Source organism: Centroberyx affinis, unplaced genomic scaffold, assembly GCF_046629955.1.
Source record: "Centroberyx affinis isolate AG114_WGS23_722 - 3 ecotype Tasmania unplaced genomic scaffold, CSIRO-AGI_Caff_v1 ptg000578l_1, whole genome shotgun sequence".
NCBI lineage: Eukaryota > Metazoa > Chordata > Actinopteri > Beryciformes > Berycidae > Centroberyx > Centroberyx affinis.
In genome coordinates this window covers 100,243-113,490 of record NW_027279218.1, presented here as the reverse complement: position 1 = coordinate 113,490, position 13,248 = coordinate 100,243, and the positions used below count along the sequence as shown (strand labels likewise).

Here is a 13,248-nt window from a genome sequence, read left to right as displayed (position 1 = left end):
TTTAGTATTCCATTTTTAACTGCCACTGGTCAACTTTTTAACTGCCTGAGATTTTACTACATGTACTGTGTTGTCTTTTTATGTGCACTTATGTTCCTATATGTACTGTATTGTAAGTGAGCTATGCACCACCGAAAGACAAATTTCCATTATTGCCTGCACTAATGGACAATAAAGTTTTCTTGAATCTTCTTGAATCTTGAATACATTAAGGAGTAGAATCAGGCGCTGTAAAGAAAGGTCCGTAGAGGAGACTGTTAAATTTCTGCTGGTGCCTAAACTGCGAGATGACGCCCCAGTCTAGTGTCTGACCTCCGGGGAGAGCAGGCTGCCCTGCCGCAGCTTATCGTCCAGCTCTACTCTTTGTTTAAGCAGCGTATCCTTCTCCTGACGCAGGTTGGAGATCTCTTGGCGGATCTGTTGGGAGTCTTGGGCACTACCGCTGCGAAGGAGACCATTCCTCTCACTCAGCTCTTGCTCAAGAGACTCGATTCGCCCCGTCAGGGTCACCAGGTCTTTACTAATGGCCTGCAGGGGAGAGGAACCATTAACAACTTGTCAACTTTTGCCCATTTCCAATGTGAATGAAATGAGCTGAGGGTGTTTCTTATTACCTGACTGGAGCGGAGCCTCTTGGTCTCCAGTCCACTGCGTTCCTGCAGGAGGGCCTCTTTCTTGGCCAGGATCTCCTCTCGCTTGGTGAGCTCTCCTTCCAGATCTTCCAGTCCTCTCCTCTGCTCCAGTACCCGCTCCATTTCCTCATCCAGCCAGCGCTTCTGCTCCTCAATCTTCTGCTCATAGGGGGAATTCAGATACAAACACACACATACCGCACACAGACCCAGAGAGACACACACACAGACACACACACACACAGCGCAGGAGTCCAGTAGTCAGGATAGCATATTCTAGCTGTGAACTGAATACCAGCAAACAGAAGGTGGATGATATCAAGATACCCACCCTCACCGACAAAGTACCCTTGAGCAAGGTATTAAAAAGTGAAAGGAAATGTCTCTTGAGGGGAAATGCCATTCAAAACAATTTTTAGTTAATAATTTTACTTACATTAAAGACTATTAAAGACTATTTTCAGTCTTCCCCATATTTTTAATGTAGGCAAAATAAAAATTACCCATGGAGGCATGCCACATAACATGAAAATAGTGCACTGTCTATCAAACCATTTTTTTTTTAAAACAAATTAAAAATTAACAGAGAAAATAACAGGTCCATAAGATTGTTGCCCACCTGTTGCTCCTCCAATGAGATCACAGAGCCGTTACTGCCACTGCGTCTCTGTCTTTGGAAAGCAGCAATCTCCTCTGTTTTTATCCTCAGAATCTTCTGCTGCTGCTCGTTCTTGATCTCCAGTTCCTACAGAGGGGATGGAGGGGTGGAGGGGGAGAAAAAGACAAATTACAGGATTACTACATACTGTAAGAAAACTACCTTTGTCAAAAGCACATTAATTCATTTGGCCCTGATATAGTCATACGTTTTCCTTGAAACCACTGACAGACATTTGGTCTTTTGATGGACAGGGTTAACACAATATAATAAAAGCCTTTGTTTTTTCATATATACACTCACTGGCCACTTTATTGGGAACACCTATCTTGTTACGGCTGGTCATCTGTTGTTATAGCCCATTTATCATAGGGGCCAACAACTTGTGTGTTCTGATGCCCTTCTGCACATCACTGTTGTAAAGCCCTTTCTGTTAGCTTGAACAAGTCTGCCCATTCACCTCTGACCTCTCGCATTAACAAGATGTTTTCAGCCACAGACCTGCGGCTCACTGAATGTTTTTTTGTTTATCACACCATTCTCTGTAAACTCTAGAGACTGTAGTGTGTGAAAATCCCAGGAGGGCAGCTGTTTCTGAGATGCTGGAACCACCACCAAGTGGTAATGAAGTTATAGTACCATACCACCACAAGTCTGATAGTGTCTCCTAGTTGTACCTTGACTCTGTGTGTTCTTCGCTGCATCTCGGTCTCCAGACGTCGTTTCTGCTGGCTTTCCTGGCGCAGCCGTCGTTGCAGCTGCTCCTGCTGCTGCCTCATGCTCTGAACGCTGCGCTCCAACTCTGACACACGCCGCTCACTCAGTGCAGACAGGTTGGCCAGACGAGCGGTGTCCCTCTGACGTTGGTTCAGAACCTAACACACATACATTTTCCTTTTCAAAAGTACAACTGTACAGGTCCCTAAACAAAACTATTGCTGTTGTCATGTGAAAACCTTGCAATTCCAATTTCGGCGATTTTCATGTTTTCAATTGAAGGAATACATGCTGCTCTGTAGATTGGGGAAATTCTCTGACCTTTTGGGCTTATGAAACCACTTCAAAAGCCAAAATGCATTGTAATCAAGCTAGAAACATGGCTGTTTCTCTTAGTTCTTGAAAAGTTGACATTTTGGAGACCAGGATTTCCCCCGACAGCAATGCTATGAAGAGACAGATCAGTGTTCCTGTCTCTTCATGTATGGGAATGTAACATTAGGCCTGTTGTTGCCATATTATTGCGCATTACATATCAGGAAAACAGGCAGCAAACAAGAACAGGGGTTTACAAAAGCATCTAAGCAGCACTGAGATTCTCTCTGTTCCTCTCTAAGCGATCGGTTAAAATGGCTCTGATAAACAGCCTCAGCTTAGCTCTGTGCTACTGTGAGCTGTGGGACCTGTTGAGATTTTTACAGACGGCACACATTTCAATATCGCTGAACTTTTGGTTGTCACTGTGCATTTGCTCACTTGTCAAATTATGCATCTCTTGCCTGCGGGTACATTTATGCATGAATATAGAGGTGTGGGAGTCAAACCTGAACTTTGCTCTGAGCGGCAGCTATCTTCCTGCGACACTCCTGCGCTCTGGTCCTGTCTGTGGCGCTGGTCTCCCTCTCTTGCTTCTCCAGATCCTGCAGCTGCCTCTGGGCCTCCTGCAGCTCCTGGCGCGCCTGCACAGCTTCACCCTCCAGAGCAGAGATCTTATGGCTGTACTGCCTGTTTAGGGCCTGGGCATCCTTACCTATAATACCAACCATCCACCCACACAAATTCAGTCACGAAAACAGTGGATAAGAGAACCTTTCTTTGGAAATGATGCTACTCAGGAAGGTTGATGAGTGGGCAGAGCAGACCAATCAACCCAAGCATACAAGGTACAGTGATGAGCTTTACAGTCAGTTATAAAACTCAGTGCCCCATGATAGACAGTGTCCAAGGCACAAAGACATTGGAAGGAGACATATGAATTTAAAATATTGCCATAATCAAGTTGCAGCAAACAGTCTGTTACAGCTTCAAAATTCATGACTTGTTTCTAAATTTAACCCCCAATTTCAGCTTCTATTTCTTTATAAGATGCTGAATATGTGTCCTGAAGCAAAGGTAGAAATTTACAGTTTTTATCTCCTATACTATCTATATTTTTTTTAATCTCTTTTTATATACAGTATTTTACTAATCCTTGTCTTTTTGTAAGGGACTTTATAAACTCTGCTTTAAGATAAGTGCTTTTAGAGTATTGTTACATAAGTATGCAGTTGAATAATAATTTTGTCACGAGTTTCAGACATAAGTTTTGTTTTGTCAGCATTCCTTAGTTTTAGGTGACATAAGGAAGACTGTATAATACTAAAAACAGTTTTGAGTGATTCTCAAGGCCTTTAAGTCTGTTGACAATGCTGTCTGTAGAGAGGAATATTGAAATACAAGGTGTATGTATACCTGTTTTGACCAGCTCTTTGATGAGTTCCTCCTTCATGCGGATGGTGACAGACAGCTCCCTAATCTTCTGCTGGGCCTGGAGAAGACCCCACTCTGAAACACCCTCAAAACCCTTCAGACTTTCCCGCAAAGAGGCCTCCCCAGCGCTGCACTGGGCTGCATAAATGGATTTGAGAGAGAAACACGGTTCATGTGGTTTAAAAGTGAGACATTTACCACAACTTACAGGGGGTCAGCAGGGGGGGCATAATGAGTAGGGAGTATTTTACTTTGGGGATCAATACAGCATCACAATCTATTATATATCACATGAGGAGATAGTGACTTTCCAGTGCTGAAGCAGGGCCATTTTGAGAGAATTATCAGGCTGTTACACTCACATGCTTTTCTGACTGAACAGGAGAGCCGGTCAGGCTCAGACAGCTGAGACACCAGACCTTTACCACCAGGTGCGACGCCTCCCATCAGCATGTCCCTCTTGGTCCAGGTCAGATTCACCTGCCTGAGAGAAAAATAAGCCTTACATACACAACACAAGCTCAGATACAAAGAAATGTATGCTGTCAGCCAATGAATAATCTGTAATATGTGCCGCATTATCATGGTAAAAATCACTTCAAATACTGTAAGCGGTGATTTCTGTATCAGAACAGCAGGTTTATACAGTAGTTGCAACATACTTGCGTCTCTCCCGGATGAGGTTGGAGTAGCAGCCCTCTTCCTCTGAGTCCTTCATTTCTGCTCCTCCTGGGACCTCATGATCCTCAAAGAGGCTGCCACGACTATTACCGTACTGTTCCTGCTCACCACATGGTCCGTTACCGTGACAGCCCAAAGGACTGGCCTGCAACCACAGACATAAACCCACAGCTCTACAAACAAGCGTGCTTGGATGTTTCCCAGTAAACAGTTTAAATATGCAAATGCAGTTTAAATATGATAAATGCAATGCAGCATTCATCAGATGTGAGTACATTTCACAATACCTCAAGACCAAATGTAAACATGCAGTAACATTCTGGAGCCATATGGCATGACGTTGAGACAAAAATAAGTTTAATTAAATTTTTTCCTTTTAAATGAGGTTTTAGTCGTTATAACTCCAAGACCATGTCTAATGTGTGTGGGGCTATTATTCAGGCTTAGTCAACTGATCTCAAAAAGGAGAGACCTGGTGTGTTGGGATCTGTCACATTCAGCTCTGGTTTGGGTTACTTGTGCTTGTGCAGCAATTTTGCATCGGCCCCATCATTTCACTTAATAGGAGAATGTATTGTATGGCTTAAAAACTCCCTCTCCTGCGAGTCAGTTACCTGTCTGTTTGTGCCTCCATTCTGGGCGTGTCGTGTGGAGCCCATAGGAGCGGTGTGTGGCCGTGGTCTCAGGTTCAGGCCCAGCCCCAGCAGTCCAGGAGTAGACAACACACACTGCAGCTCCGCTATCAGGTCCTGTTGCTCCTGCAGCTTATCGCTCTGAGAGGGAAGGACACCAAACATATCATCTAAGGCAAACATACACAAATATAGTAGTCTTCTAATACACATTGAATTTCATTGGTCTTAGAATTTGGTCTTAGGATTCCATGGAATCTGACCTGTTGCTTGTATTGCTCCATGGCGTCCTCTAGAGCCGCTAAGAAGTCTGTGTTCTCTCTCTCCAAATGCTGGACCTGAGCTTGAAGCTGAGCAACACTCTCCTCTTTCTCCGTGTCTCTCTCACTTTCATGCTCATGGCTCCACCGCTCCCCCACAGCCTCTGGCTCCTGGGTAATAAACCATAATTATAAACATGCTCAGTATTAGATCAGTCAATTCCAGAAAAATGACTAAACCCATTTCAAATAATAATTTAATGAAGGTGTGTCAGTATGGTATTCTTGTCTCTGTGTGTACATGTACATGTATTGTGTGTGTGCGTCATACCTGGTTCTTGACAGAAGTCCTTCCCCTCCTTAATGCCACACTGTCCTCAGTGGAGCTGTTCTCGATACCGCTGTCTGGTCCCGAGGCGGTGGTCAGTCCGCTCCGCTCCTCCTCCACTGAACACAGCCACTCCTTCACTCTCAGACTCTGTTCTGCAGTCAGAGCCCCCTCACCTTGCAACTCCCGCAGCAACCTGGGTGTAAACCAGGATCAAAAGGATTGCATCAGAATGAATCAGAAGTGACTGTCCATTTAATGGTACAAACTTTATCAGTGTCATCAGCAGAAATTGGCAAAAAGATATTCAAAGTCATTCTTGTAAAACTTTCCTAGTCCTCTAGAAATAAAGAAAGCCATACAAACCCATGCTGTAACCTAAATATTCAGAAATAAGTGAGTCATGTAGACTCATAGTGGGCAGGCTGTTTGGTGCCTTGAAATACTAAAAATGTAGTTTACCAATTTTTCCCCAAAGTTCACAAAAATTGTGACATAAAATTAAACATCCTTGACCGACATCTTTCACACAAATGGATCATTGATGTTAAACCTAAATCTGTGAAATGAGGCAAAATACATAGAACTCATAGAAAGCAGCATGTGTGGATTTTATGGCATGAACTATAACAATGATGGCCATAATATCGGTGTTGAGCTTATGCACAACACCGATATATAGAGGCATACTCCAAATTGAATTACCACTTAGTGGTCAAGAGCATATAGCAAGAATATATTGGATACACTAAAACATGGTTAGGCAAAACATCCTTAGAGTACAGGGTAAACAGTATGGACTGAATTTAACTGGACTGATGAATTTGCTTTAACCTGTATGCAGTGTCCGTGCAAGTCCTGTAGTGGGCACTCTGGGCCTGCAGTCTGCTGATCTCTGCCTCTCCAAGTCTTGGTCTCCTGTTTGGATCAGCGTGAGCAATGATACGAGTCTCAGAACGCTGGCGGTTTTCCAAGGCTCTGCGAAGGGCCTTGATTTGTTGCTCCAGTCCCTCCACCCGATCTGGCTCACCCTTGCAGTTGACAGTTGCCCGGTTCTGAATGTTCCGGGCCCGTGTGGCATAGTTCAGTGTGTTCAGGCTCTCGTCAAAGTCTGAGGAAGATGGGCTGATGCAGGCAATCATCAGTGTTTTTGAATTTCCTCCCAAAGAGTCTTTTAGGATCCTAGTTGAAACAAGGATTGCAAAAATTAAACCAAACTAATATGCACCACAAATGATCTGTTAAAATGGTACAGTCTCTGACATCTTATGAACCTATGACCAATGTACCTGGTGATTTTGGAATCTCTGTATGGTATGTGGGTGCCTTTCCTCTTGGGGTCCCCCAGTGCCCCTATGACATTTCCCAGGGCCAGCAGGCCACTGTTAATCTGGATGCTCTCCTTCAGCCTCTCTCCAGTGTTCCCTGTCCGCAGGATGCGCTCTGACCCCGCCAGGTCAACAAAGTGGAACTTGGAGGACAAGATTTGTGGTCCTGCACACGCAGAGCTCCCATAAAGCCGCGATCCTCCCCGACGCTGCTCCATGTAGACGGTGAAGATGGTGTGTGAGCGGCTGGAGTGGGGATTCATTTGGGTCGCGCCTGTGTGCCTGGCTGTGTTTCCTGACTCCAACAAACTCAGCACCTCGTCGAGACCCTCAACTTCACTCTCCTTCACACCACACAATACTATAAAGTCATACACACACACACACACACACACACACACACACACACATTCATACATACACAAACCATTTACAATAAAGGAAACTATTGCATATTTCTAGGGATGGGACGATATGCTCATCTAACGATACAATACAACCACTATATGAAGTGACAATGAAGTATGACTTATAGAATTACGTTTATTTCTGAGCCACAAATCTTTCTAGTAATGACATTGGCTTCCTAGAATGTAAACAATAATTCAAAAATGTAATTACAAAGTTCAAATAAGCCACCTCATTTGTGATTACTACAGCAGATTACTACAGTTAATATCCCTATAATATTCATATTTTCTGCCCTACGATACGTATTGTCATATTTTTTATTGCGATATATTGAATTTCAATATATCGTCCCATCCCTACCTATTTCACATCACAACCAAAAAAATCATGTTAATGATAAGTGATGTAAGAGTCCACTCATTCCATACCGATGTTGCCCTTATCCTCCCTGATATTGATGTCCTTACTGGCAGTCTCCACCTCCAGTAAGTCCTTGAACTCCTCTTTGTAGACCTCCAGGTAGGAGACTCTGACAGAAAAGTCTGTGAGGTCATTCTCATCCAGCAGCTTGAAGACCTCAGCAACCGCTCTGGGGATGATGCCCTGCTCCTCATCCCGAAACGAAGCTACAGACGCACATAAAACACTCATTATCAACGCACACAGCTGGCACTGAACATTAAAACTGAATTAGAGCACAGTGCTTGCTTTCGCTGACAGGTTCAATTCATGTGCACTTTCTGACATTCATGTCACATGTTGTTTCTTTTCAGTGTGTGCTGTCCAGTGGACAGAAAAGGCCCAAAATTAAAAGAATTAGCCGGGGAAACTCAAATGTGATGAGTTAAATTAACAGGACTTGAAACTTTTTTCCGCTTCAAAGCCTCTTAAAATTGTGCTGCATATACTATACAGAAAAATACCAGAAAACAACCAACGTCCATGTAAATATATAATTTAAACAGAAAAAATAAACTAAAAATTAATTCTGATGCAAAGCCTGCCTGGTTTAGAGTGATCTCTTAGACAGTGGTAGGTAGCTGCACTGTAGTAAATGCTGTTTTCTGATGTAGATGTGAAGGCTACCTTTCCCTCCTCATTATATATTACACATTGGCAGGAGCCATGACTGTAATAAATGCTCTAATACTTGATAAACTGCTCTGACGACATGAAAACTGCAGAGTGGGAGCAAAGAAACACACACACTTACAAATATTGGCTTCTCCAATTGTGTAGGTCTTGCCTGAGCCTGTCTGACCATAGGCAAAGACCGTAGCGTTGAAGCCTTGGAAGAAGGCTTCTATGAGAGGCTGGACGGACACAGCATAAACCTCCTCCTGACAGCAGGTTTCTTCAAACAAGAAGTCGCAAAGGAAGTGTCGGTCGTGGCCCAGAGTGACCCGGCGCTGCTCAGAGTCCGCAGTAATGCAGCTCTCGTGGCTGTGCAGAAGCTCTTTGGGCAGCAGGGGACGCACTCGTACAGCGACCTGCACGGCGGAGTCGTCCCCTCTGCCCTGCCCGCCAGGCACTTTGGGAGACATTTCTGCTACACAGTCAGGGCTCTTCTTTCTTCCTCTGCTATGAATGCATCATCTTTGGGCCATTGGAGGGGAAAGGAATCATCTGCAACCAAGACATTTTTCAATGTGTCATGTCATATGGATGGCTTTTAATAATAAGGATGGCTGTAAAGAGGCCATAACTCTGCAGTATGGTTTGTTGTCATATGGATGGCGAGTCTGATTGATTGTATGACAACATGACAAAACAACTTAGCAGCCCAAAACATATTTATTTTGTGTAGATAGGCAACAATCTTTGCCATGAGACCATTTCAATTAAAAGCTACAATATGCAACGTTTGAGGCAGCCAAGTGTTTGCAAGTCCTCAGCTGGGAAAGTTCACGCCCCAACACTTGTCACTCATCTTGATGAGATGTTTACCTTGAAACAACATCTAGCCTAAGGCTGAGATGCCGCTAACTTTAATGAATTTGTGATTTTAGATATGATGTTTTTCTTTTCAACCTCATTCCAAGTGGGTGTAAAGGATGTTTGCTAATGTGTATTGGAAGGACTTGGTAATTGGGGTTGAGGGCCATGGTCATCTACATACAGTAGAAAAATATTACCAACCAGAATTTAGTTTCATGCTAGTTCTCTCTGGTTGTAAGGTCAGTACAGCACAACAGATTGAGAGTTTAATTCCAAAATGACATTGCCACTATTTTCAAAATGTGACTTACTCTTACAAAATGCTTTCAAAAGGCATTCATTTATAATTAAGCATGAATTACTGTTATGTTATGTTGGAATTTAAGATCTTTGCTTACAAAAAAGTAACATTTGATTGGTGTAATCAGCTGAAGGCCTATTTTAAAATATTGAGCAGTGAACATCAGGTAACATTTTTGTTAAAAAGGAATAAGCTTAGCCTAGCTTTTAGTGTTTTAGGATGAAACCCTTTGCACTCGCTAGCTCACTACTACCTATGGATATAAATTAAGAACAATTAACTTGATTTGTTTCCCTAAGTTCACACATTTGGATTTGTTGATTTTAATAAGGCCTGTTATTTTGACTGGACAAGGACAGGCCAGTATTTTGAGGGTCACATCCAGCAAAACTGAAGCAGCAATGCTGGAGCTGCAAGAGATTGCTGGTACTGTCCCCTTGAACACAACATATTTTTTTACACAAATTCAATCTGCTGGCCCACTCTTTCAAATGATTTACCCTCGCTGTGACTGAAATAAGTCGATCATTACATCATTGCTAGGGGCCTGCTAGAAAGCGTGTGTGTTTCGGTTCTGATCAATCAGGAACCGGTAACCAACCAGCATCGGTTCTCGATACCTGACCGGATCTGTAAAGCCCAACACAGGCATTGAAGAAGCAGCAGATGATCAATGCAGACAAGCAATGCAATTAAAAATCAATGCAATGCCAATGTTCAGCTGTGTTTTTGTCTGTTTGGCAGACAAGACCCACTAGCTCATTTAATTATTATATAGGGGTTTAGCTTCATTATACTTTATTTTCTTATTGCCTTCCACCATTGGTCTTGCTATGACTTACAATTGCAACAACCCAGCTCCCCGCTGGCCATGCACATACGACTGACGCCCACTGCAAAAGGTATACGCCGCAAAACGTCAATGAATCAATGAAAAGCCATCAATGAAAAGCCAATTTCAGGCAAACAGGATTTAGGCATGTGTACACAGGGTCACAGACTGACATCTGATAGTGTATATCCTATTTATTTATTATAATTTTAATGAGATTTTTTTTTTGCATATTGCAGCTTTAAACTTGTCATGCAACTCATCAGGAGACTTCCCAGGTCAAAATGTGTCAATTTATTATAATTTTCTGCATTTTGTGTCAGTGCAACTGCAGAGCAGGTGACTTAACCTGCCTATGAATATGACACTAGCATTCTGCTCATTATAAGCTGTCAAATTGGCAGATTTTGGTGGCTAAACAAATATGCTGAATAACGTTCAGTGACTTTATTTTAGCAAACATTTCACTGTGCTGCAAAGACATCATCTTGCTCCTATTTTGCTTATTATGTTATTGTCCTTTCTCACCCAAAACCCATACGTTGTGTGTTGCATTTTGGTGACATATTCTTATCACTTTGGATGTGAATGACACGATGACTGTAAGGTCAGAAAAAGCACACTGTCAGCTTTAACTAGATTCATGTTGCCTTTAATGCAGCAGTTAGACAAGACAATGTTAAAATCCATCCAAAGAACTTCTAAAAATAGTGGAGAGTAACATCTGCTTAAGCGTGCCTATCTTAAGTTCAAGTTTAAGTTTATTTAACGGGGACCACATACAATAAAAACATAAACCTAGAAGAAGTCTGACGCAGAAGAAGTCTGATCTTGAAGTTCAATGGCAAAATCACAGTGACTCAAGGTTTGATAACTTGGATCCCATGACATATCAATGGTCTGGTTATGTTTATCGGTTGCAGACTAGAAGTTACTACATAAAAAGAATTTCTGAATACACTGTAAAAATGCATATAGTATAAATAGAATATGGTGTAAAAAATATATATAGTATAACTTAGAGTGTAATCAAGATGCCATTTTGGACACCCTGGAAATAGGGACTATATGTATACTACTATCATTATGTACAAATAGCACTTTTCTCTGCAAACACAGATTCAGAGAGGCCTACTGATCTTAAATTATAGGCTGATACAAAAGATGGAGCTAATACTTCAGACAGACTTGCTTTGCTTTGATGTCGTCAAATGAAAGCAGATTGCGCACTCTAACATTTTAATCATATTGTAATTTCACAACAAAAGTGATAATATGGAATATTACACACACATGGTATGAGTTTCAGTTGAAGAAAATAAACATACGCAAAACAGAAAGAAGATAACAGGCTTGCAGCACAGTGAGATATTTTTGTTAGCCAAGTCAATGAATGTTGTATAACACAAATATTTGCCAGACAAATCTGCTCCAATTTTGACAGCTAGAGCATGTTCAATAGCTTCATCTGAATTTCACCCATTCCCTTGTGAGTTTGACAAAATTAGCTAAGAAAAAAAAATATTTGTGGAAATGCCAGTGTGATTGTGGCCTCCAAATCAGAGACGCTTGCATTATACAGACGGATATAGCATCCTTTAGTCACATCCTTCAAACTCTCGTAAAGTTAGCGATAACACTTTGAGGCCGAGCAGGTCAATTTATTCCTTTGATATCCATTAGGCAAGCTAGTTAACGTTAGCTGATATAAAAAGGCTGCACAGAGTTGGGTTACTCCTCCTAGATAGCCTTTCAACACATTCTGGAGTTGTTCGTTCGCTAACGTTACATTAGCCAAGTTATAACTCAGCTAACGTTAACACCGTTTTACAAGGTTAACGTGTTAGGCAACGTTAACTACGGAAAAGGCCTGCATGTCGGCTTTTTCTCATCTTGGTATAACGACAACAAGTTTCCTACATTAACCTTTGACGCTAGTTTGCTTGTTACCTAGATAACTTCAGCTAGCGTTAGCCAGTTAGCCAGCTGTCTGAACAACAAAAGCAAAACATGAGCATGAGGCAGTCTAGATAATGTTAACTACAAGTGCGCTGTAACCTTTTCGTGCAATGAATAGCTAAACAACATGTTTTCATTAAAGTAGTTCTCTTAACTAACAGTTATCATTACTCACTTTGTAAAGTTGCCAAAGTTGCATCCAAAACTGAGGTCAACAGCGGAGACTCTGGGAACTGGATGGGCAGCCAGGAGGAGGAGCCAGAAGTTTGGGGTTGTTGAACTGGGGTTGCCTTGATTCAAGATGGGCAGCTTTGATGGTGGTGGTGACACATCCTTCTGAGCGTATGGACGGCTGGAAAGTTATGTTTTTTATGACAAGGTCACATTTTTTGAGTGGAAACTTTTTTCTTCTTTTCTTCATCAAATAGTCTAGTAGGTCTAACCGTGGGCCAGTTTTTTCTAATGAAAGAAATTGAGAATTTTGTAGGATATTTGTTGGAAATGCAGAGGAGTCCATGAAAGTCCGAGAAAGTCCATGTATTATTCAGAATAAAATAACTTAAAAACTGTATACAGAACTTGATTGGTCTCCATGCCTACTTGCCTGACACACACACACTCATAGTGAACAAAACAACTTAGAGTTAGAACAGTTAATGTCAGCCAAGATCAAAACAATAATATTTCCCTGTTGATGTGTGCACATCCCCAATCTGCATTCTAATTAGAATCTCACAGTTTAATTTCCAAGCTCGCTGTTTAATCACAAAACATTCCCTCATCTTAACACTCACCTGTCAGCTACCGACAAACCCACTTATC

The 13,248-nt window shown here is 42.1% G+C and overlaps 1 protein-coding gene across 1 annotated transcript; it reads right to left on the bottom strand.

Moving 5' to 3' along the window:
• Positions 1–283: 283 nt before the first annotated feature.
• Positions 284–12,636, bottom strand: kif7 (kinesin family member 7). The gene is made up of 16 exons (XM_071518386.1): positions 12,602–12,636; positions 8,610–9,022; positions 7,825–8,022; positions 6,947–7,346; positions 6,492–6,839; positions 5,661–5,853; positions 5,333–5,500; positions 5,052–5,210; positions 4,419–4,582; positions 4,119–4,240; positions 3,739–3,894; positions 2,832–3,037; positions 1,968–2,165; positions 1,252–1,377; positions 615–791; positions 284–528 (listed from the first exon to the last, which is right to left on the bottom strand). Exons 2-16 carry the CDS (start codon positions 8,938–8,940, stop codon positions 301–303), a joined length of 3,174 nt encoding a protein of 1,057 aa, XP_071374487.1. The 5' UTR covers positions 8,941–9,022; positions 12,602–12,636; the 3' UTR covers positions 284–300.
• Between the last annotated feature and the right edge of the window lie 612 nt (positions 12,637–13,248).

Bases quoted from the DNA above. Each gene is read 5' to 3' on its own strand.
- kif7 (XM_071518386.1), bottom strand. From the start codon at position 8,940: ATGTCTCCCAAAGTGCCTGGCGGGCAGGGCAGAGGGGACGACTCCGCC. The intron at 4,583-5,051 runs GTAACTGACTCG...CTGTGGTTGCAG, and splicing joins ATGGAGGCACAAACAGACAG to GCCAGTCCTTTGGGCTGTCA. The intron at 1,378-1,967 runs GTACAACTAGGA...TCCCCTCTGTAG, and splicing joins GAAGAACACACAGAGTCAAG to GAACTGGAGATCAAGAACGA.